General features: G+C 37.6%; 1 protein-coding gene across 4 annotated transcripts in view; it reads right to left on the bottom strand.

Annotated features, from left to right (window-relative positions):
- Positions 1-25,207, bottom strand: part of LOC103027505 (tripartite motif-containing protein 67) — a 65,052-nt gene extending 39,845 nt beyond the window's left edge. Inside the window, exons 1-2 of one of the 4 annotated variants that reach the window (XM_049479112.1) lie at positions 24,262-25,207; positions 4,333-4,428 (exon numbers count right to left, since the gene is read on the bottom strand). In XM_049479112.1, the coding sequence (XP_049335069.1) occupies positions 4,333-4,428; positions 24,262-25,089 (924 nt within the window). In that variant the 5' untranslated portion in view covers positions 25,090-25,207. The remainder of the gene's footprint in view (positions 1-4,332; positions 4,429-24,261) is intronic. The other 3 variants (XM_022683366.2, XM_022683369.2, XM_022683362.2) reach the window with 3 other exon arrangements.

The raw sequence follows: 25,207 nt of genomic DNA, 5'->3' as shown, positions 1-25,207 counted from the left end.
CCAGCCCCTCCAGCAAACGCACTCAAATATTCTGCTTATACATGTTGAGAGAACCACCACACAACCCTGTTCAGCTCAGGCGTGATGGAGGCATGTTTGCTGTGCGGTACACTACTGCCACTGCAGATGTTTACCATCACTTCAAACACGGTTTATCACAGCAAAAAAATGCAAATGTTGACTAGATATCATTTTTTTTTTCATGCACATAAACACTGAGTGTTTACATGGAATATTTTTACTATTACTACTAATACTATTTTTTTGGTGTGGTAGATTCCAGCATTTTGTGTTTTGGATCAGTGTATTGAACTGAGCACTGAAGCAAACCAAAAAAGATTAGAAGGTGTATAATTATTTATTAACTTACACATTTATAAAACATGTCCACTATGTTCTTTGCACAAAATCATTCTCATTCTCAAAAACATCTCACCAGCTCTATTTCTGCCATTTTCATATTCCAGAATGAGCCGCTTAAGGGCTCTGTCACTTTTATGCAAATAAGCTGTTGCTGGCCACACCATTGTTACTTGTGCTAAATGGTAAAAAGCAAACAAGCTTGCTCATGCTTAACTAAGATAGAAGAAGTAGGGCCCGATCTTACTAGGATGAGTGTATAGAACTATAAATCAAGCTGCACAATGCACGGTTGATGGTTCACCTATAGATCTCTAAAATCTCTGCTGGCAATGTAAGTCTTGTCCTAATTAGTTTCCTATCGATATAATATTGACTTATATATTATTCTAAATGATACCACAGTTAGTGGGGCAATCGGGTGATTCTCACGAAATCAGACTAATGACGTGGCATTAAGGAGTGTGATGAACAGGTAAATGCTATCAATTTGGGAAACACTGGTTTATAAACATCTCATCAAAGGCTATATTGGAAGTGATTAAAAGTAGACATTGTGATATTTTAAATTATGTATTTTTTATAATTTAGTGTGAAATTCTCAGTACCGCAACGCGTCCATTGCTGAATCTCGGCTCTTCAATTACACAATTTTAATATTTAAAATAAATAAATAATAAAAAACTTAAATGTATCTCATAAAGTAAATTGTTACAGTCAATAAAAATGTATTACTTGGAATTCATTGGTAAAAGAAAAGAAAATATTTAGAACAATAACTTTGGTCAGAACCAATGTTCTCAGCCTCCGCAACAATTTTCAAGCACCATTTAAGACCACAAGGAACAGAAAAAAAACAGCCATTTTGAGAGGGGGGACACCTTTTAGTATGACACCCAAGATGGCTACCAGGTAAGCACCTAATTTTATACCTCTCCAGATAAATGTTAAAAACTTGGTTGTCAGCGAGCATACACAACTTTTTGTTTCTCATTACCGAAACAGCTAGTTTTTAATGTTTAAAAAAATGAAAATGTTATTGTGTTTTGGGAATTTTTAAGGTTTTTAAAGTCTAAATACAAAAAGCTAGCAAAAGTTTAGCCAGGCATCATGGTGGCCCCACAGAGATCAAAGAAGGTTAAGGTCCCTCATACTCCGCAACAGCCTTCTCATACACCGCAACAATTTAAGGCCTGTTGCGGTAGAGAGATTCACTGTTGCGGTAAAGAGAAATTAATGTTTTAAGTGACATGAACTTATATATATATATATATATATATATATATATATATATATATATTGTTTCATAAAAAAGCCTTTATTTACTTATAATAAACAATATATAAAACAATACATGATGCAATTTCAGATAAAAAACAGATTTATGTAGCAGGGCAGTGACACCCATATAACTTCCGCATAAGATATAAAAATAATATATAAAAATAATAATAATAATATATATATATATATATATATATATATATATATATATATATATAATATATAATTTTCATATATATAATATATACATTTCATGAAACAACTTTTATTGTTATAAACTGTTAATAAAGGTTGTTTCATGAAATTTATTTTTATAAACTTTTATTGTTATAAACTGTTTATATGTATATATATATATATATATACACACATTTTATGAAACAACCTTTATTAACAGTTTATAACAATAAAAGTTGTTTCATGAAATGTATATATTATATATATGAAATTTATATATATACACACATATATACATTTCATTAAACAACTTTCTTTAATTTTATCTTTAATTTTAATTTAGTTGCACATTGATGTTTACATTTTTCATGAGATTAATGCTTAATACAAAGATGTTTAATGAGATGTTGAATTGCTTGTTTCATACTTAAATATTTAATTTCAATTTAGTTGTACATTGATGTTTATATCTGTCATGAAATTAATACTTAATAAAAAAGTTGTTTTATGAGATGTTGAATTACTTATTTTGTATTTAAACATTCCATTTCAATTTAGTTATACAGTGATGTTTAAAGTTTTAAGGAATTTATGTCTAATGAGGTATGTTGAAATTTGTTTTATTAAAATACACAGTTCAAAATAGGATATTTTCACAGCTTGAGTCTTACTGAGAATAATTTTCAACAGCAAATACCACATTTTGTTCAATATTACTACTCCATACAAAACTCAAGAAGTACATCATTAGAATTTGTTATTTATTCACAGCATTCACACTCTGTGTTTGTTGTGTAAAGTGTTATTGTTAATTAAGTAGGAATCCTTGTAATGACTCTCTTTACCGAAACATTGACTCTCTTTACCGAAACACCATTCTCTTTACCGCAACACATATTTATTTACTAATTATTTTACTGTTATAAAACAAATTCTAGTTTATAATGGTATTTGGATAAATTGTATTTCTTCATAGGTCATCTGTACTAAATAAGAAATTATACATGTAATTTTTCAGTTAAATATCCTGAAAAGACAGGACATGAATCATGAAATCTGTTGCGGTAATGAGACAAATCATAAAATAAAAAAAAATGGGAAACTTATAAATATAATATTTTCTGGGTTATATACACATATGAGCACAACTGTTAATAATATCTATTTAAAAAGTAACAAATGTGTAACTTTTAAACCATATCTGTTCTGTGTTATCATGTTGCGGTACTGAGAATGTGTGTGCTCTGACTGACTAAAATGGTGCAAAATATACAGAAAAAAATTATAAAATTAAAAAAAAAAAGTATTTCTAAAAAGTTCAGACCCTAGTCTTGCATAACAAAAAGAAATTTTATATTTAAATGCCTTTTGAAATTTTTCAAGTGTGAACCCTTTTAAATCTGTTTTTCGTGAGAATCACCCAATCTCACAATAGATGAAACACAGAGACAGACAGACAGACAGACATACAGATAGATAGATAGATAGATAGATAGATAGATAGATAGATAGATAGATAGATAGATAGATAGATAGATAGATAGATAGATAGATAGATAGATAGATAGATAGATAGATAGATAAATAAAACAACTGTAGTAAAAATAAAGGTTGCAAAAATTAAAATATCTTTAAAAAAATGTACAAAGGCACAAAATTGAACATATACTCCATTGCTTTTCACTACTGGTTTTGAGACCAGGCGCTTGAGATGATAATTGGATTGGAAGCTGCCACCCTGTGCCATCCATGTTGGCACGCCCCAGTTGTCCACCTTCATTAATATCAAAACTGTTGACATGCATTAAAGCTAGTGGTCTTTTGAGAGTGTAAGTCCCTTACACATACAAATGTGAATCATAAAGGAAAACTACGTCTTTGAATATGAGAATCATTTTCAGGCCCTCATAACTGAAACATTTATTATATTTATAACATTTTAGACTACACATATGTTCTCAAATTAATCAAATTAATTAACATGCATTCGTCCACTTAATGGCAATCTCCACAACAGTGTGAAAAATTTTGGCAAAAAATGGTATTTGGTGGACTGGAAATGTGATTGACAAAGAGTGAATTATGTTTAAAGACATATTTTGATTTTCTAAAATTACATAATTTAATTAGTATGAAGGTTGTGATCTCACTGATATTAAGTGGAGGGGCTATCCCAAGATAACAGGGTGGACACGGATATTACGGACATGTTTGAATAGCTTGATATTATATATATGAAAATGTCTAAATTATTCAAAAACATTTTTAATATTTTAAGAAAACGTACTTTAAATGTGTTTAACCTTTTAAGGCAGCACGGCAGATATGGCAAAAAAACTCACCCACTGCATCAAAGAAATCTGTACAAATATTACTTCACAGTGAAGGTTTACATTCCTCTATATTTGTAGTAGAGTTGACTAATACTAAATTTATGCACCAGACACAAAATGCATGTTATATTGATAATGAAAGCCCTTGCCTCAGTGGGGTTTATAAAGATTGTCCTACCTGTATCTGCTGTAGCAGGTTCTTCAGCTGCACCAGGAACTCCTTGGCATCCTTTGCTTTATCAGACACTCCATTCAACGCCTGGGACAATTGGCACTGCAGATAAGACATGCACAAACATGCGCACAGGTTAATGGGAAATGAATTGTACAATTATACTGCATGTCATAAAACATCTCATTACTGTGTGACTGTGTTGGCTGAATGTAGGATGATCATTGTAATTTACTCTAAATAGCCTTCTTGTCACGTTCCACAACTAGACTAGTACACAGAATGGGGGAGGAGGTGAACGACAGAACGCCAGTTGATCTGAAGCCTGGCCAGACGAGCCTCGGCTCAGCACAAGCCCAAGAACCAAGGCTCAGCCAGGCTAGCACAGCAACAAAGCGCTGCTGTACTAAGTGCCAACACAAAAAAAATCACCCTGCTTGCCAACCCAGTCAGAAGCAGCCGTCCCAGGTGCCATGTTGCTGAGCTACATCTGTTTGTTGGCATGTCTGGAACGTTTTTCCTCCCTGCTCAAAACCTGTTTGGAACCCCTCTAAATGCTAACTGCTAACACTGATGTTCTATTTCTTGAAAAATAAATAACTCCAAAGCTACATCTTTAAAGCATATATACCCAATTTATGTATGACGAACACAGAAAAATGCCAAATGATTAAAGATGTTTAAAAATACTGGAAAAAAATGACCATATAGTACAGGAGAATGGTTGGACCCATATGCTCAGACTGTAGCTGTAAAAGGTATGCATTTTGACCTCCTAATACTCTTGTGCAATTCCATGTTCTAAAGTACACATATCGTTTGATCTTCCATGTTCTCCAAAGTTTGTCTGTGTGAGTGTGTTTTCGGCTGCCTAAGTTTATTCACACTGATTTACATCCAGTTAGCACAAACGCTAATCCAGCAAGCTAACCAACCGCTAAGTTAACCTAAGTGTCACTCTGCTAAAGACTCTTTCTCTCTCACACATACACTCGTGCGCAGACATGCACACAGCTCATGGCAGTTTTTTCTCATTCTAAGATAGGTTAGAATACACTTTATTTTGTTTATTTCCTCTATTAAAGCTCCCAGTAACTCTCAGTACATTATAATATTCTCATTTAAAAAGCATCACACCCCACCCTGAGATAAACAAAAAGCAAAATACTTATTTCATACACAGATCAAACACAGATCACAACATTAAAACCAGCTCTATATATACATTATATACACACTGGTCAGCCACACCATTGAAATCACCTTCTTGTTTCTGTTTTAAATGTAGCTGGTTTAATATTATGGTTAAAGCTAGCCTAATTATTAGCATTATTAACAACATCAATCCTAGATTTTTGTATTATCGTGATTATTTGATTAATTAAAATGACTATGCTTTTTTCACATAAACAGAAACTTTCAATAAATAAAATAGCAGGATTCATTATGGATTATTATAGATACTTTACTTTAAAAGTGGGAGCGGGAGGTCGCCAGTTAGAACCCCCGCTCATGCAGCCTCAGAGGGAGTAAAAATGGCCCTGCTCCCTCTGGGTGGATAGATAGCGCTCTCTCCCCACATCACTACTAGGGTGATGTCCACAGCACAGGGCGTCTGTGAGCTGATGTACCGGAGCCGAGTCGCTGCGCTTTCCTCTGAGCGCGCTGGCTGCTCAGCAATGCTGCATCAGCAACAGCTCGAAAAGAAGCGGTGGCTGACTTCACATGTATTGGAGGAGGCATGTGTTAGTCGTCACCCTCCTGGTGTATTGGGGCATTACTGGCGATGGGAGTGTAAATTGGGGATAAAATGGGAAAAATTTGAAAAAAAAAGTACCAAGTAGTTTCAATACAAGTAGTTTCAAGTACCAAGTAGATACAATCCTTATATGGAAAAAAACTCTAATTTACAAAATAAACTTTTCTTTTACATCTTATTTCACAGGATGCATGTTGAAAAATAGCTGTTGGTGGTCAGGATTTGGAGTATTCAGATACGTAGCCAACACTGCTGAGGCCCTCTGGGCTTGTGTGCTGATTACTGAGAGTAGATGAAAATTTCTTAGCCCTGCACAAACACGCATTACCATACACACATACATACTTTTCTCCCACCTGCTCATCTTCCTCTCGGCCTTCCTGGACCGCCTGAGATCAGCAGGGTCTTAAACAAACCAGTCCCCCACAATCCACACACATACACATACACACACACTCAAGACACACATACACAGGCCCACACCTCCTCGCTCCATTAATGTGCCATCTGCCTCAACAAGCTGTCTAGTCCGCTAACAAGAGTGAGACGGGTCCCCTCCTCGTGGCTCACTACTCCCATAATGAGACTGTATATGTGAGTGTGTGTGTATGCAAATACTAGGTCACTGCCAGGGTCAATGGTGCAGTAGGTTGGTCACTCCACCTCTTAGCCTGGACCTCCTTTTAATTTTAATCTGAATTACTTTGCATAAAATGCTAATACTGCAAAAACTGGACTGAAAGTTAGCTAGCGGTTAGCACAGCCCGTGCTAACTGGATTCTCTAAGCATTCATGAATTTTTAGCCCTGTGACCTTTTCCTCTTAATAAATGGGACAGAAGACTGGACATCTGACCTTGCTTCTTGGCCAAATGCCCCAAACAGAAGCAGATTATTGATTTCTGCTTAGAAAAGTAATTTAGTCTGAGCAGTCTGATCTCTAGTCTGGCTAGGCAATCTTCTGCTGGATATGTGCTAAGATATCTTGTTAACACTTCATATAAAAGTCCTAAACAAAGTGTGAAAAGATTTTTTAAATCATTAAAAATCCTTAAGTCTATTGAATTATTGTACAATAAATATTTGATAAAGGTGATTGTGGTGGTTTATTGTGTTTTTTTGTATGTTTGTTCACATACATAACAGTGAACAGTATTTTAGCCAGTCATGCAAAACCAGACCAATGCTTCAATCAATGTGACTCTATCCACACAGTGTGGTCTGCAGTAGATGAAGAAAAAAGTATATATTTCCCAAACTATGATAAGTTAAAGTCTTTAAAAGAGTGTAATTGTTTTGTTAAGTTATTCTTTAATCATTATGTCAGTGGCATTTAATAGTCCTAAAATGACAATAATATCATTAACACAATACTTTCTGGGCCGATAAATTCTCATCATGACAGGCTTAATAATTCTATATATAATCTATATTAAATCCTTTAATGGTGATCAACTTACGGCCAAATCTATTAATTTTCATTGTATTGATTGTCAGTTACTATACGCAGCCTACACATACACTGCAATTATTATAATCCTGAGACAGAAAACTAATACATATTATGTAATATTGACATGTATAACTAAAGTATAACCAAAGCATAATTTCTTTATATATTATTCACACTATTCAACATTATTTCACATAGTTAAATTACCTTTTTCTGCGTTTACCTTATTTGGTGTCCTATTTAAACTCAGAATATTCTAGGTTAAGAAGAAAATCTGAACTGGAAAGCTCCTACACAATTAATTTCATCTTTAAGAGTCATGAGAGCCTTGTCAATACTTTTGTTTGGATACTGTGTAACGAATTTTTAGCAACTGGTATAGTAACAATGCTTACCAGGCACAATACCAACAATAATATCTCACTGTTTAACTGGATCGCAAACATTCCCAGCTCCAGCATCCAACATCCTAGGTAAATTGAACGCAGCATTATTTCATTGTGATACTTTTTTGCTAATTATGTTTCAAGTAATAAAGCTTAAAATAAAGAAATAAAAAAATAGCTAAAATTACTTCATTAAACTTATATTTCTGCAGTGTAGTTTGTTGTAAAGATTGTCTTTGTCTATATGGGAACAACTGAAGATGAGCCCAGTGTATCCATGAGCTTGAAAAGCTGGCTGGTATCCCGCTAGTTCAGCCACATATGGAAAACTGCCTGGCACATTTGGCACACCAGACCATATTATGCGGGATATGATAATGAGAGTAAAACAGGAATAATGTCAGTATAAACAGTGAATGATTAGGGTATCCGTTAAACTACAGATGATTAAAGAAATATGAATATAGAGCTATTGGAAAGATATTAATTTACATTAAGTATGTGAATAAAGAACATTAACTGCTATAGTAAAAATCACTTTTACTGTGTAATGTATTTAAACAGCAAGACAAAAGGTGTTAAATGCCCTGATTGAAACGATGTATTAATAATATAGGAGGAATAAGGAAATAATAAGAGATTACTGTGTAGTAGTACTCTGCAGAACAGTGACAGTGACCATGTGTGTGTGTGTGTGAGAGAGAGGAGGGTTGAGCTGATTCAGAGTGCTCTCTGAAATGCTGTAATGAAATGAGGTGTCCTCTTTTATCCTCTCTGCATCCGTCCTGCTGAAAACACCAAGTGCTATTATCCCATTATCTAATTCAATAGAACAATGGAGTGATGAGAGACAGAGAGAGAAGAAGAGAGGGAGAGAGAGAGAGCCTGAGCGAGAAAAAAAGAGAGAGAGACAGAGAGAGAGAGACAAAATGAGAAAGGGTGAAATATATATATATATAGAGAGAGAAAGAGAAAGAGAGGACACTTCAGGGCTGTGCGTGACATTTAAAGCTGCTGTTTGCTGTTTTCAAACTGATGGGCTTGGAGGGTCAGTGTGGTGGAGAAAGCCTGTGTGTGTGTGTGTGTGTGTGTGTGTGTGTGTGTGTGTGTGTGTGTGGATGTGTGTGTGTGTGTGTGTGTGTGTACGCGATCCAAGACAATACAAATATGTGCTGATGTAGGAGTGACCTTGATTATGAGTCCTCGGGGAAGACACAGATATACACACAGAGTGGGTCAGTGTAGCTCAGCCACACACACAAACACGTTTCATAGACACACACACACACACACACACACTGACACAGTTAGTGTCAGATTTTGTAAATTCATATTTAAATCTCTTTCTCAAAACATCTGTTATTACTGTTCAGTAGAACCTTCTCTTCTTTATTCTCTTTCTTCTTTATCTCTATCTCCCACCACTCTTATTCCTTTTATTTTATTAATCAATCTTTATCACACCCTCCCATTTCTTTCTACTTTCTTTAAAATCACTCTCCCACCTCTCTCTTGCTCCTTCACTGTATTTCTATCTTTATTCTTTCTTTATCTTACTCTCCCATCTCTCTTTTACCTCTCACTCTACCACCTCTCCCTTTCTCACACTCTCCTTCTTGCAGTATTCTTTATTTATTGCATCCTATCTCTTTCTTCCACCTTTCTCTCTTTTTCTTCCCTTTCTCTCTTTTTAGCTCATTTCAGTCTTTCTTCTACTTTCTTTGTTCTTTCTTTATTATTGTATTCTCAATTCTCTATTTATTTATCAGTCTATCATCTTTTGATTTCTCCCTCATTCTCCTTCTTTCAGTATTCTTCATTTATGGCATCTCTTTTATCTTTCTCTTATGCTCATTATCTAACTCATAAATCTCTCTCTTTTTTTAAACACTCTCCTGTCTCTTTCTTTTATTTAAACTTTCCATTTTTTTGTGAACTTTATTTGTATTTTATTTACCTATTAACCTTTTTCTCTTGTTTTATTGCTCATTCTTTAATCTCTCACTTCTTCTATCTTTTTACTCTTTCTTTCAGTATCTTCATCTTCTTCTCATCTCTATCCTCTATCTCTAATCTGTCTCTGAGCTGCTGTGATTCTGCAGTAGGAGAACAGCAGTAGTGAAGTGGATGTAATTCTGCTGTAAGTGAAGCTCTGGGGGCTGATTAGAATACTACATTACTACATGACCCATCACTCATATATGCTTAAAGACCCCATGCCATTAAATATTTACGGAGTTCTAGATGTTCAGCAGCAGAGAAGGCTGGCCTTCACCCAGTGCTTCATGTTCCCTCTAACTCTGTTCTGTTAAGCAGAATAACAGCTTTCATTTCCTGTCAATCTGAAAATCAGAACTCTAAGGCATATTGAGATTTTTAATGATGTCTCTATGCACCAATAATAACATTCACCACTCTGCTCACGAGGAGAAGAGGCTCAGCTAACTCACAGATGCACCCTGACACAGTCTTTCAGTCACAATTACATTACAGTACTAAAGGAAAATTCACTATAATTACCAATTCACATTGACTAAAAAAATGCCAGAGGGATCCCTGACAGGAAGTAGGAGAAGCACTGATGTCTTCATTTCGCACTGTAACCATAGTAACTCAAGAAGTGGAGCTGTGGACGCTGCGTGTGCGTTTGGAGTTGCTCTCATTCCAGAAATAGCTGAATGATCTTCAGGCGCTTCTGGCTCTGTTCATATTACAAGAGTGAAGTGCTACAGATATGTATCGATTGGTTTTACTGGCCTGACACTAGCAGGGGTGGGCTACACAGCATAAATATCATATCAAATTAACTGAAAACATATTCACAATACACAATACATGGTACAGCTGCACATATATTGTTTTCACATTTTTATTACAATAGTTACATCACAGGATGTAACAACATAATGTAAGTAATCTATACTGGCTTCGTTTTTTCATGACTTATTTAACAAAGTGTTTAACACAGTGTTTTTATCACAATTACATTACAGTACTGAAGAAAATATAGTATTACTTCTGATTTACACTGACGTAAAATGTTCAAACTGGGCAGATTATATATCCTCAACATAAACTTAATACAAAATAATATAATTTTAATTTAATCATATAGCATGCTGGGTTGTTGATTTCTGGTGAAATCTGGTAAAACAAATACTGTAATTCTTTATATGACAAAATTTATCACAGATAATACAACTTTTGCAATATCTGGTTTTTCCTATTAACATGCCGCTTAACTGTCACGGCTGCAGACAGGAGGCAGAGACAGACGGAAATATAAGTAATTTTAATGAAATAAGAAACTCAAAACAGACAAACTGAAAATAAACACAACACAAGTAACTAAATTAACTACACTTGATCAAAATGACCAGAAACTAGAACCAAACTATGACAGAACAACCATGAACCAACTATATACACACTGGGACAGACAAGGAACACATGGAGAGGATAACAAGAGGGCTGGGTAACAAGCGAGACACAGTGGAGAGAATACTAATAACAGGGTGCAGCTAGGGTGGAGAAAGAACAGCAACAAAATAGCCTATTTGGTTAAAGAGCCCAAGGAAGGGAAAAAAACAGGCGCAGGAGGACACAGAAACAGATAGGCAGTAAAATAAAACTGGTACAGAAGGGACCAAAAAAAGAGGAAACAAGACAAACATGGGCAAAAATGTTACATCCAACAACACAGTTTTGCTTTCAGTGGTTAGCTAAGCTAGAACAGAATGGATGCATGTGCATATTTAATTATCTAGATTTTAAGGAACTCTATTTTTATAGATGATTACCTTATCTTTGATATGTTCAGAAGAGTGTAATGTGCTGCAATTCAACAGAATAAAAAGCATCATATTTCTTATTCTTAGGTACATGATTTTGTTCAGAGTTTGAACATTTACAGTGCAAACCTCAATACTCAATTTCAAAATTTGGGTCAAATCCTATAAATCAAGGATGCTAAATTCTAGGCAAAACCTTTAACTGGTTTAAACCCTTTATATTCTATGGAGGTTCTTTAAACTTTAAAATGCTCAAACATTTAATTCACAACATTTAGGCCTATTGATTCAAATAACACTATCTGACACAAAGCCGTGTCCATTAGTCTCTGCAGGTATTTTGTGTGCTTTTGTTGGAGTAATGGTCCCCACTGTCTAGTAAAGGATTTCTACCAGTTTTTAAAGCATTGCTATGATGATTTGATTGCATGCAGTGACAAGAGTGTTAGTGAGCTCAATATTTTGGATTATCACCACACCAACACATCTCTAACTCATCCCTAGATACTAGAAATAGATAGAGCCTCATCATCCTAGAGAACACAGTTCAAATGCTCCAGAGCTCAATGCTTGGAGCTTAATAATCCTCTAACCAATATCGGTCATTACATATGGTGCCAACAGTTTAAGAGTGACTGCACTAATTAGAATGAGTGTCCATAAATATTTGAACATATAGTTTATACTAACACAAACTTCAAATTGACTGTTTACACAACAACTTGGATTTTCAGAATTTTTAATGCAGTATGACCATGCGCTAAACATACTGCTGATCCTCCACCTGCCACTAAAACAGCACATTCCTCCATGAATTCAAGATCTGAGGACTGTCTGGACAAATTTGGCTGATTTTGACATGGGTGAAAATGGACACTACGATTGGCCTACCCATTAGGGGACACTGTTCAGTATGGTGTTACAGGTTCCTTCAATAATCACAGTTAAATCATTAAGCATTTGTGTAACTTGTGCCACAGTAGCCATTCTGTTGGTTTGGTCAAGACAGGATAACCTTCATTGCCTTTGTTTATCAATGATCCTCTTTCTCTCAACAACCTGATGCTGGGTCTAGTGACCAGCTCATTAACTAAATAAACCAGTTACCTTCTGTTTAGTTGTTCAGTTACTTAAAAAAAAGACCTGTGCACAACTGTTACAAGATAATCATTATTGCTACTTACTTTAAAATAATGTTACTTAATTGCTGAATGTAATACATTGATTCTGATGAAGCATATTTGTCCAGCTATTAGCTATTAGCTATTAACTACACAAAATATTCTGATTGATTGTAACTGACTATATTACCTGGTAAATATTAGAATTTTACTTTGCACTTATCAATATCTATTGATCTATCTATGTTTATCTTTGAACTTCTGTTTAGATGCTAACTGTGTGCCACTGATTTGAATTTGTGCTTTCTCATTGACAACAAAGTGGAGTCTAATCTATTCTTATAGATATTAAATGGCATTCCTAAGCCATATTTAATTATTTATCCTTGTTAAACTGTGTCCTGTGCACTGAGAAAAGTTAATCTTCATTAAAGTGTGTTAAACTTGCAAAGTGAGCGTAGGCTAAATTCATAGATACCGCTCACAGAAAGATAGATGAGTGTTACAGGAAATGTCTCACTTTCTGCGTAAAGAGTTGGCTTAAAATGTGGAACACCTCGTTTAGCAGCGTAACCATAGTAACTTGAGGATGAGTGTCCATGCTCACTTTCATGCCATAAATAGCTGAATCATCTTCAGGCTCTTCTGTCTTTGGGTATTCTGTTTCAGCGTGTGCTCTCTCACCTGCCTGCCTCTGCTACAGCACTAATACCAGCCAAGAAAACAGGCCTGTTTTACTACAAAATCATTAAACACACTCAATAATGTGCTGTAAGTAAGCAGTAAGCAGAGATCCTTTGCAATACAGAGTTTGTACTGTTATTCCTCAAAATCTAAAATAAAATCTCATTAATATCCCTGTAGTTTCTGCTACACAAAAGTGAGATAAGATTAAAAGGCAAATAAGACTTTAGCATTCCTCTCCTGCTGCTCAAATCTGTCTCCAGAGAGAAAGATCTTAAAGTGGTCTCCTCTTATGTTTTAGTATAGATCTCATTAAAGTCCCACTGTGTGCTCAGATTCATCAAAATAATAACGGTCAAATTTACGGAAAAATAATATGGGAGGGCGGTGGAACGGCGGAACAGAGGGGTAAAATGTGGTAGTTTCCTGGCCAAAACAGGAGACTTGACAGGTATGTTATGGACACACAGTATTTAAATGACCCTTCAGGAATCCATGTTTTTTAAGGCCACTATCAACATGTTAACCCAATTTTGTTTTAACCTTAATTGAAGTATTGAATTACTGATATAAAGCATTTAAGCTGTTTTACAGTATTGTTTCTGTGCTTCAGCAGTGACCAGGATTTAATCTGGAATAAGTGTGATGAGCTTTGGCTTGTACAGAAACTGCTGTTTCCCTGGCGACATATTGCTGGTAGGTGAGAGAGAGGGAAGTGTGAATGGGAGGAGAGTGGGGTCAGAAGTGAGTGTGTCTGTGCTGTACTCTGGAGCCTTAGCGGTGGGAGTGGAGGTGGTGCTGCAGTTTACAGATACATTAACCTACATTCTCCTCACACTACTGTAACTGTGTGTGTGTGTGTACGGGTCTGCCATTTCTTTATCTTTAGTCTTGACCAGGACCACTGTAGCTAATATATATCTTACAGTCCCAACTAGGGCTGGATGATATGACTGATAATACATTACTTAATACATTTCAGAGAAAGATCGGTACTTGATACGATACTATATGAGGAAAACCTTAACAAAGTATAATGCTGTCAGGGTTGAAGGAGGGAGAGGGCATGCAGAGCGGAAATTAAACAAACAAAGAACTAAAAAAACAAAGAAACCCAGAGTACATAGGAACTAGAGAAACAAACGGAAACAAACACATAACCTGACTGACGTAAACACATACAAGAACCTACAAGGGAAAACAGAAACACTGGGGTATAAATACACAGGAGGGAACAGGAAACACTTGGAGAAGGGAACGAGGGGGCGGGGCTACAGATGAATCTTGTGAGGAACACAGGACTTGGGCGGAGACACGGAGAAACACACGGGACCACATGGGGAAATGTAAACAAACACAGTGAGAAACACCGACACGGAAGGGAAACGTCAGGGAACAGGGCAAGGATATAACAAATGTATAAGTATTAAATTATAAATTGCATAATTGCATTCTTGGTGCCATTTCACTAATTTAGTAAACTGTACAGCTTTATGTTGTTTAAGATAATCCAAGAAGGTGATATAAATTCATTATGCTGTTCCTGTAATCACAATGTTTCTTCCAAAAAACAAACTATATATACACAAATGACCAAATAACCCCATCTATGTTTTTTTTTTTTTTTTTTTACCTAGGGTTGGTCTACTCAAGTTGGTAGTACTGTCATCATTCAACCACTAAAGTGGATATTACAGATATTACACAGCAATATTAAGATCCACTCTGCCCCTCTCTGTCCCTTGTCAATCACAAGAGAAGCAAAGACTGGTACAGGTGTATTGACAGGGGAGATGAAGGGAAGGAAAGTAATATTTCCATTATTTTATTATGTGCTTTGAAAGGTGGTGTATGCCCCCTTAGGCTGGAATACAGCACTGTTTTTCAAGCTTTTTTAATATTTGATCAGAACTGCACCTGCTCATCTGTTTGTGTGTATGCACATGCATGTGTGTCTATGCTTGCCTCAGCTTTCACATCACAAGACTTCAATATCTGTGCTGTTTACTATGGAGAGCTAATCTCTGCAGTACAGACACTGAATATAGCACATGTTGTGAGTATGCAATGAAACCCCTCTCTAAAGATTCACTGTACTGGTGAACGGACAGAGACTGTGGTTGATGAACAATTTAGTCATTCTCTAGTTATTCACAAAAGTTCAGTTTCTAACAATAGAGCTGCTTTTGGCTGGAACTTTTTGGGTGGTGGTGAGTCAACCTAGTAGTAAACGCTTTTGAGGTTTACAACTGTGTAAGCATTAGCTATATGATCAAATTTCAGTTTCAGAGACCTTCCATATCAGGAAAAGATAAGTAGATGGCTAGATGAGTAAATGGATTTGATCTAGGCCTGTACGATAACAACATTTTCAGGATGATATATTGTCCCAGAAATTATTGTGATAAACGATAATATTGTCATTTTAAAAGAGGAACTATAGAAAATGCTTTTTTCCTGCTTTTGGGCTCCCAAAGGTGCTTTAAGACAGTGTGCCACAGTAATAAAATACTAGCATAATACTATTACACCATTTTACAGTTAAACTAACGTTTTATTATTACGAACAGACATTGGGCTTCTAATATAAAAATACTGTACAAATAAATAAATAAAGTGCAACCACCCTGGGCCTCTGTGGGTTCTGAGAAAACTACACTAAATATTAAACAAAAAGTAACAACATTTAGATTAAAGTAACACTTACATTAAGTCACCTTTTTTAAAACTCTGGAAACAGAGGCACATGCAGATTACTTTTTCTGATCATATATGTATATAAAATAAAACACAAATTAGCATCCAAAGACACAAGTGTCATGTATCTCAAAGAAGCATTTTAGCCTTCACTCTAGCACTGGTCTCATCATGTGATGAAGAGGAGGGAGTCTTAACTATGAGGTGGAAATTGAAAAAAAAAAAGACATGTCATGACACTGACATGTTAAATTTCAGAAACACTGCTGTACCCCATACACTCATACCCAAACCACCGGAGTGATTATAATGGGTCAGCATGAGAAATAAGAAAGTAGAAACGTGTCCTAAAGGAATGGAGTGGGCGTTACAGCAACAGATGGCCTATAGTCTATACAGTTTAGCTATAAGGTAGATACATCTCATTAAATGGCCACAGAGAGGAAGGTAAAGAAAAGTGTTCACATCACATACATGAGATGATGTATATAGAGTCAGACATTTCAACCCCGCAGTGATGTATCTAACATTATAGACAGCAACTCAGACTGACTCATAGAAATATGTAGTGGTGCCTGAGGCAAGAAAAAAACATTGTTCTTCTCCACATTTAAAAAAGCAGAATTATGAAGACTTATTAAGGTATTTTTTCTCCCTTATAGCCGGGAAAAGTCATTCATGCTTAGAACACCCATTTCTGGACAAGCTGAATTATACAAAACCATCACTAAAAAGGACAGAAGCATGTGGACTAACACAGTAGAGTAGTATTACAGGATTTTACACAGATATTCTCACAGCAGTTCTCACATGAGTTGTCCTGCCCAATTTTTATCAAAGCTATATGGTGCAGTAAACAGTATGCTGAGACTGGCGTGGCATTGATAAATAGACTATTCTCCTTATTATTGGTTAAATTTTAGGGAAAAAATGCTACACAGTGTTTTAAGACTAAACTATTTTTTAAGACTTTTAAGGCAAACTAATTACTCTTATCACAAAATACCAACCAAGGCATGGTACTGTATCCTTAAGGACAATAACTGTTAAGGCACCAACCAGTCTTTCTTAACTAAGCTGTACTCTGCCATAAACAGGTTTTTATTAGTCTAATGTAGCTTGTGTCTTATTTTGTCTAAATTATGTACTATTAAGATATATAGAGCAAAAGTGCCAAAATCTTTTGTTTAGGTAAAATTATTTTGGAGAGTTGGGAGACACAAAAGGGAAATTTTAAATAATAAAATATTTTATAAATAAAAAACATAGGAATGGTATAGATTATTATATATTATTATACAATACTTTGGTCACTTCCCTTTATATTTGCTTTATATCATTTGCCCTTTATGGATCTTCCATCCAGTGTAAAGTTTGTAAAAAACTACATGTTTACGGACCCATGCTATATGCTGCACTACAGTGCATGACACCACCACAAATTGGTGAAAGCCCTAAGTAGTGTACTACATAATGGATAAGGCACAATTTCCTCTACTAACGCTGGCAGTTTTCAAAAAAAAAAAATTAAATAATTGCATTACCATGCTTTCCTAACTGTCTTGCAATTTATGGCAATACAGGGGTATTGCAATACATTGCAAATACAATAAATACAATAACCCCTGTATTGTGATGCATATCAAATCACCAAGTTCTTGCCAATACACAGCTCTAGTCCCAATCATTAGGAAGACTAAGAAAACTCTCAGAGAGGTTTGCTCATAGATCACGCAAATTAAAACCCCCATATGACTGCCAAGAAACTGCAAAGATTGATTTTGTGAGGGAGGAGTCCCAGGAGAGAAATAACAGCAACACCCTGCCACCTACACCCCCACACAGGTCAATCTCCGAGGTCAGGGTCAGGATCATTCTAGTAGTGTTAAGACTAAGGTCAGAGGTCAGAGGTCAAGCATCACTCTGATGAGGCAATCACTGTTAATTAGGTAGAGATTCAGAGGGGTCAGTGTAGCTGCAGCTGGGGAGCAGTGAAACAAAAGCAGTACAGGGAAGCAGAATGCATCTGATGTGGTTCAAGTTCTAGTTTCTTGCTGAATGTTTTATATTATAATTTTTTATAATACAAGCAGTGTACAGTACTTCCAACAACAAAAGCCTAAATTCTTGTTGGATACACTATGTTTTTATGTGAAGTTTATGTTTATGTGCAGTTTAGATCAAGTGTTTAGTATTGCTTTGTTTGTTTGTTTGCTTGTTTTTTCAATCCTAGTATTTGTAAAGCATTTATGATATGCAACTGGCATTCATATTCAGTTATTTTCCTGTTTAAAATGAGCTTCTGCCAACAAAAATAAAAGCTATGATTTTAATTGTTTGCTTTTTGATTATCTTTATTACATCAATCAATATAATGCAGTAAAATAGATTAAACAGTAGTTACTTTTGGGCCTGGAGAAAGAAGAACTGAGTCCACTACTGAGCTCAGCCCAAGTACCGCCCATATCTGCTTCATCTAGACTCTGGCTACTGACTGATGAAACCTCACAGTAAAGCACACTGCTGATGTTTTGCAGCAGCGACTTAACATTAAATCAGTTTCAGCATTAATTCCATTGCGATGGTGAAGATTTGGTGTGATGTGTAAAGCTGAGTCAACTGACTTAGCGTTTTTCCCCCGACGGGGTAAACACCGCCACATTCACATCGTCTCTAATCTCTAACTGCACTGAAATGCTAATGCAGTGACGCCACTGGGGCCCAAAACTCTGCTGTTTTCACTCATAAAAGCTTTACATACAGCAAACCACAGGGAAAGACGTAGTGGGAGAAAAAGCTGAAAAAAAAAACGACAGAGAGGCAGAAAAAGCAGTAAAAAGAGAATAAATGTGGGATAAAGAAAGAATAATGAATGGAGAGCATAACCAAAGAAAGAAAGAGCAAAAAGAGATTGATACCAAGAAAGAAAGACAAAGTAAAAAGCAAATTAGAATAAATACATGAACATTTAATAAAAAACAGAGCAAACAAAAAGGAAGTTAGAGAAATAGAAGTTATGAGAAGTTCTGAAAATTCTGTTGAAGGAATGTTAAATGTCTTATGTTTGTCGTAGGGAGTGTAGTGTAGTATAAAGAGTATAGGAAATATAGGAAGTACAGGTAGTACAGAGAGCATAGGGTAGTACAGGGTTGTACAGGAAGTATAAAGCATAAAGCATTAAGTAATATAAGGAGTGTAGTGTAATACACAGAATATAGAGTAATATAGGCATTGTAGTGCATTATATGGTGTATAATGTTGTATGGGGTGGTACAGGGAGTATGGAAAGTATAGAGTAAAATAAGGTGTGTAGTTTAGTATAGATATCATATATTAATATAAGGTTGTATAGGGATTATCTAATAATATAGGAAATGTAAATGTAAATGTAAATATAAAGTAATACAGAAAGTATAGTACAGTACTCAACACACAACCATAAACATCTAAACCGCTGGCCACAAAAGTGAGTACATCTCTAAGTGGAAAAGAAAAAAAGGGAACATTTTGTGAAAGTTTATGACCTATTAGTGTTACAAGGTCTCAGGTGTGAATGGGGAGCAGGCCTGTTAAATTTTATGTTTTGGGTACAATTGTTGCTCTCTACAAAGATGGCATAGGCTATAAGAAGATTGCTAACACCCTTAAACTGAGATACAGCACAATAGTCAAGGTCACACAACATTTTCCAGGATGGGTTCCACTCAAAACAGTCCTCCCCAGGGATTGTCCAAACATGAGTCCGCATGTTTAGCATAATATACAGAGGTTGGCTTTAAAAAATAGACACATGAGTGCTGCCAGCATTGCTGCAGAGCTTGAAGAAGTAGGACGTCAGCCTGCAGTGCTAAGACCATACGCCACACACTGAATCAACTCTGTCTGCATGGCTGTGTCGTAGAAGGAGGCCTCTTCTAAAGATAATGCACAAGAAAGCCTGCAAACTGTTTGCAGAAGACAAGCAGTCCAACAGCTCTGATAACTGAACCATTTCCTGTTTTCAACTGGTGCCCAGCATATGTGGCAGTGCCCTGGTGAGGTATACCAAGAAAACTGTCCCTTGTCCACAGTCAAGCAAGGTGGTGGTCTCAAGCATCATGGTTTGGGGTTAATTAGGGGTGTACACACTTTTGTTGTCAGTGGTTTAGACATGAATGGCTGTGTGTTAAGTTATTTTGAGGGCAAAGCAAATTAATAGTGCTATAGAAGCTGTACAGTCAATAATTTACATTGTATTAAAGTGTCATATCTTCAGTGTTGTCCGATGAAAAGAATTATTTACAAAAATGCGAGGGGTGTACTTACTTTTGTGAGATACTGTATATGGGAGTATAGAGTGGTATAGAAAGTATTGGTAGTATAAGGTAGTAAAGGTACTATAGGAAGTGTAGTTTAGGAAGTATAGGCTATGCATACTTTTTAAAATTGCAAAAAACCTAAACTAAAAAGAATAGAAGAGAAAAATAAGAATCAGAGGATAAGAGAGAGAGAGAGACAGAGAGAGAGAGAAAATGAGGCTTAGCAGAGGGAAAGACACAAAGAGCAGCTCATGTTATTTCGCCAAATGCCACGAAAGAGATTTATGACCTTCCCTTTTCTCCACTCGACACACTCATCTATTTCTCCTCCTCTCTCATCTCCTCTACACACAAGCAAAATGTAGCCAAATAAAAGCACAAGAGGTTTAGAGTACACTCTCCTATTCAAACACCCATGCTCTCCCTCTCTCTCCCTTTCTCAACCTCTCTCGACCACTATTGCACTGCTCATAATTGCTTCTCTCAGTGTGGCCGACTAATGACGGTAATGAATATGATAACCCTAAAGCTCTCACAACCTGGCAAGATCTTGGAGAAAGCGTGTCAGTAAGGAAGAGTCGTCCATATAAAATTCATTAAACTCATCACATATTTACCGTCTGCCACATGTACAGGGTTTTAATGGTGGGTTTGTGGGACAAAGCGGTAAAAGAGCAGAAATCACTGTGAGTGGGTGGAAAAAACACCAAAAAAACACCAAAACAAGCAATGTATGCCACACAATCCAATTCAATCAACGCTCTTGATTTAAAAAGGATCACCAAAAGATAAAAAACAACATGTGACCTCATTTTAATTTTGGTCCCGCCTTTTACTTTTACTTTTATTTGGACTGATCCTTGAACTGTAGTTTGGACCAGTCCATGATACTTTAGTTTTCAGTTTTATTCTAATTTGTACTCAGCCTTGTTTTAATTTCCCTCTAAATTAAACCCAGTCTTGTTTCAGTTTCACTTTTATTTGGACTCAATTTGTCATATTTCTAGTGTCTTAGTCCTGTCTGTCTGCATGCCATGGACTCTAGTATGTACTGTAAAGGCTACCTTCCCCAGAATACACCTGTGCCCAACCTCCTGGACATGCCACATCACGTGACGCTTTGTATTTTTTGATTACCCTTTTTGCCTAGCCCTATATTGTTTGTTTTCTTGTTGCCAAACTTTTTCTTGTGTTTTTGACTTCCCTTTTGTCTTGCCCTTCTAACCATTTTGGATTACCCATGTATGACCATTTTACCTGCTTCCTCTGGTATGCTGTTTACATTTCCTGCCCTTCTGTTACTGACCTTGCCTGTCCCTGACCACTCCAGTAGGTTTGGTACACTCCTATGTGTTTGGTATCCAGGTGTGTCTGTCGTGTGTTTGGCTACTGTGACATCTGGACTTGATTTGAATTCAATGTGTTCGGGTTTTCAGTTAAATTTATTGAAAAATTACACTTTGGACTGTTTTTTCTCAGTTTCATTTTCAATTTTAAATCCCTGATCATTATTGTAGCATACTTTAGAGTTTGGGAGTGACAAACAAATGTAATATTTGTCATTTCTGCTCTGCGAAGTGAACCCAATCACACAGAAATATGCGATTAGAGACTCAATCTGTCCTGCAGGGGAGAAAAGCTCCTAAATTTGTTTTGTCAATTTGACAGCTTTATGCAGCAAAACCATGCATTCAATCTGCCTGCATCCAAATCCATTAGTGTGTGTATGTGTGCGTGGGGGAGAGAGAGAGAAGCTGGATCCAGGCTGAGTCACAAATACACACACACATACGCACAGTCCTCTTCCTCCTACTGTAGCAACAAACTGGTGACCTACTCCCACAGATTCAAATTACACACACAGAGCTGGAGGCAGAGTTTGCGTCAATGGAGTAAAAATCACATACAAAACAGCTCTGGGAGGCAGTGTGTGTCTGTGTTTGATACAGATACATCGACAGTACTTGTGTATGATGTCGTGTGTCCCTACATTTTTTTTTTGTTTATGGAAAGGGCAAGAGGTCAGTTACGATAAACCAAATCCACAAACACACAGCTGGCCTACAGTAAGCTGACCATCAGCAGGATGACGGTGACCAAAGCGAAAGCTGGAGCTCATAGTTAATCCAACATCTGTTTCATGATTCAGGAATTTGCCCCTCATATTGTAAACGCACCTGGACACAGCAAAATCCATCCCACCATATCCTAAAAATGACGAACACCTTACAGTAGAGCTGGGCCAATCAGTTTTTGGGTCAAAACTAATCAACCAATCACCAATATCAATTAAAGCCAGGACTGAAATCAACCATATTAAAAATGCTATGGAATTTCAAGCACCATCTGTGAAAATCAGTGATCAGTCTCTGTGGTGCTCAACTGAACTGGAGTTGAAAAAAAAAAAAAACAGTTATGGTCTCTATACTGTTAATGTTTTGTTAGCAGTGCCGTGCTCAAAGATAATGCACTCTTAAGAGGGCAGTCCAGTTAGTGGTTCTAAATGTTATCATTCTGTTTCCTTCTCAAAAGGCATTTTTCTTACACATTCTACAAACATAAGAGTTAAGAGAAACTGGCCCAGCTAGCAGTCACAGAGAATACCACACTGGCTGTTAATGAGTGTACCACTGTGCGCCAAAGTGCTGTTCTTATTTTTTTCCAGACATGATAAAGCATTTGACCCCCACTGAGCTGAGCTGCCACTACACCAGTGTGTTAGCTTGTTAAGCTAACTGGCTAGCGTTAGCTAGCAAGCTCTATCTGCTCTTTTAGGCATGCTGTTCTACAGGGCGCTCCGCAGTGCCGCTACCAGTATGGCGGTATGTGAAAAATATATACTAGTTTTAATTTTTCTACCGGATGCACCGGTATACTGCCAAGCACTACCGGATGTGTTCTTGCTCTGCCCAAAAACATGAGGATGCATAGATTGTTGACTTGTCAACAAGCTCAAATGGAAATACCCAATATTTTGTGTGAATTCAGAGCTGTTTTAAGTTTAATTAAACAGTGTACCTGGCTCTGCTTTTAAAGTTGTCAAACCTTCATTTAATACAACCATTGCTTATTCTGTTATGTTGTGGCTGGTATACCCTCCTTTCATAAATTTACCTAAGATGCTTATAGCTGTGGGTAATAATAGTGACTAGAACCTTGGAAGGTTGATTTTAGCCATGTTCAAAAATAGTTGTTTCCTAATCTGTCTGTAGGTCTGTAGTGACTGATTCTTCCAAAAGTTGGCAACCTCTGCTCACTATGTGTCTCATCATCTGCTGACCCCCTTGCTGTCATTCTCAGTAGCTTCCAGTTTCTCATTATATCACTAACAGTTGACTTTGGAAAATTTAACAGTGAGGGAATTTCAGGAATGGATTTGTTGCACATGTGGCATCCTTTCACTATACCATGCTAGAGTTCACTAAGCTCCTGGGAGCGACCCATTCTTTGTAGATGCAGTCTGCATGCCTATGTGTTGGTTTTATACACCTGTGGAAATAGTTTGGAAAATGACTGGACCATGAGTTCAATGATTTAGATGGGTAAGTGAATATATTTGGCTATATAGTGTACACAATGTATGAGTATAAGCAAATTCAACACAAATATTCAGCCCTGAAGGTGTTTACAGCAAGTTATCTAGTGTTAATTCAACACTGTAAGGACTATGGGTTTTTTATCCACCACTGTTTGAGACTTCAAAAACACGACTTTAGTACTGTACTCAGCAGTACAGTTCTCTCTTACCTTATGCTGCTTCCACATCACCGCCAGCGGCTTCACGTCGTGCTTCCCGTGTTTGCCGTCCTCCACGCACACATAGCACACTGGCGTCCGGCAGCTCGCGCAGTACGCGCTGTAGTTCTCCGCCTCGTGCTCCACGCAGGTGGAGGGCACGCGCGCTGTCGTGGCCACAGCAACGTTGACCGTGCAGTTGGCTGCGCCTGCGCTGCTGGCGGCGGGCTGCTGCTGCTGCGCGAGCGCGGCGGGCGGCACGAGCCGGTGCTTGGCGAGCGGTCCGCGCGCGGGATGGCACCTCTGCTGGCACGCGTTGCAGTAGGACACGTCGCACTGCTCGCACGTAACGGTGGCGTCGGGCGGGTTTCGGTCGCACAGCTGGCACTTGACGGCGCGCGCGCGGCCCTGCCGGTGTCGCGCCACCACGGCCTCGAGGAGGCGGTTGCGCGGGAAGGCGCGGAGCCCGCGCTCGTCCAGCGACACGCTGCGGTGGCACAGCGGGCACGTGACGGAGCAGTGGCGAGCCGCGAGCAGCACCGGCGGCGGGAACACGCGTACGCCGTTCGGCGACTTGGCGCACGGCGTGTACGAGCCGTAGCCGCTGTCCGTCTCGCTGTGCGTGCTCATCTTGTCCACGTCCAGGTAGTCGTAGTCCGGCGCTCCCGCCGAGGCAGCCAGGCGGCCGTGTGTCGCCGCCGCGTGAGGGGGGGTCTCGCCGTCGGGGGTCTGCACGGCGATGCTCCTCGCGCAGCCCGCGCACACATTGTGCGAGCACGGCAGGATGATGGGGTCCGTGAACAGCGAGCCGCATACCGGGCATTTCAGTTCCTCCTCCATCGCGAACAGCGGAGAGACAAACACACACACAGATAGAGAGAGGGAGCCCAACAGCACCAGCTCCACTCGGACAGCTCCCCCCCTCCTACACACACACACACACACACACACACACACA

The sequence above is a fragment of the Astyanax mexicanus genome, chromosome 1, assembly GCF_023375975.1.
Source record: "Astyanax mexicanus isolate ESR-SI-001 chromosome 1, AstMex3_surface, whole genome shotgun sequence".
NCBI lineage: Eukaryota > Metazoa > Chordata > Actinopteri > Characiformes > Acestrorhamphidae > Astyanax > Astyanax mexicanus.
Note: the sequence above shows the minus strand (reverse complement) of the source record. Positions and strands in the feature narration are given on the sequence as shown.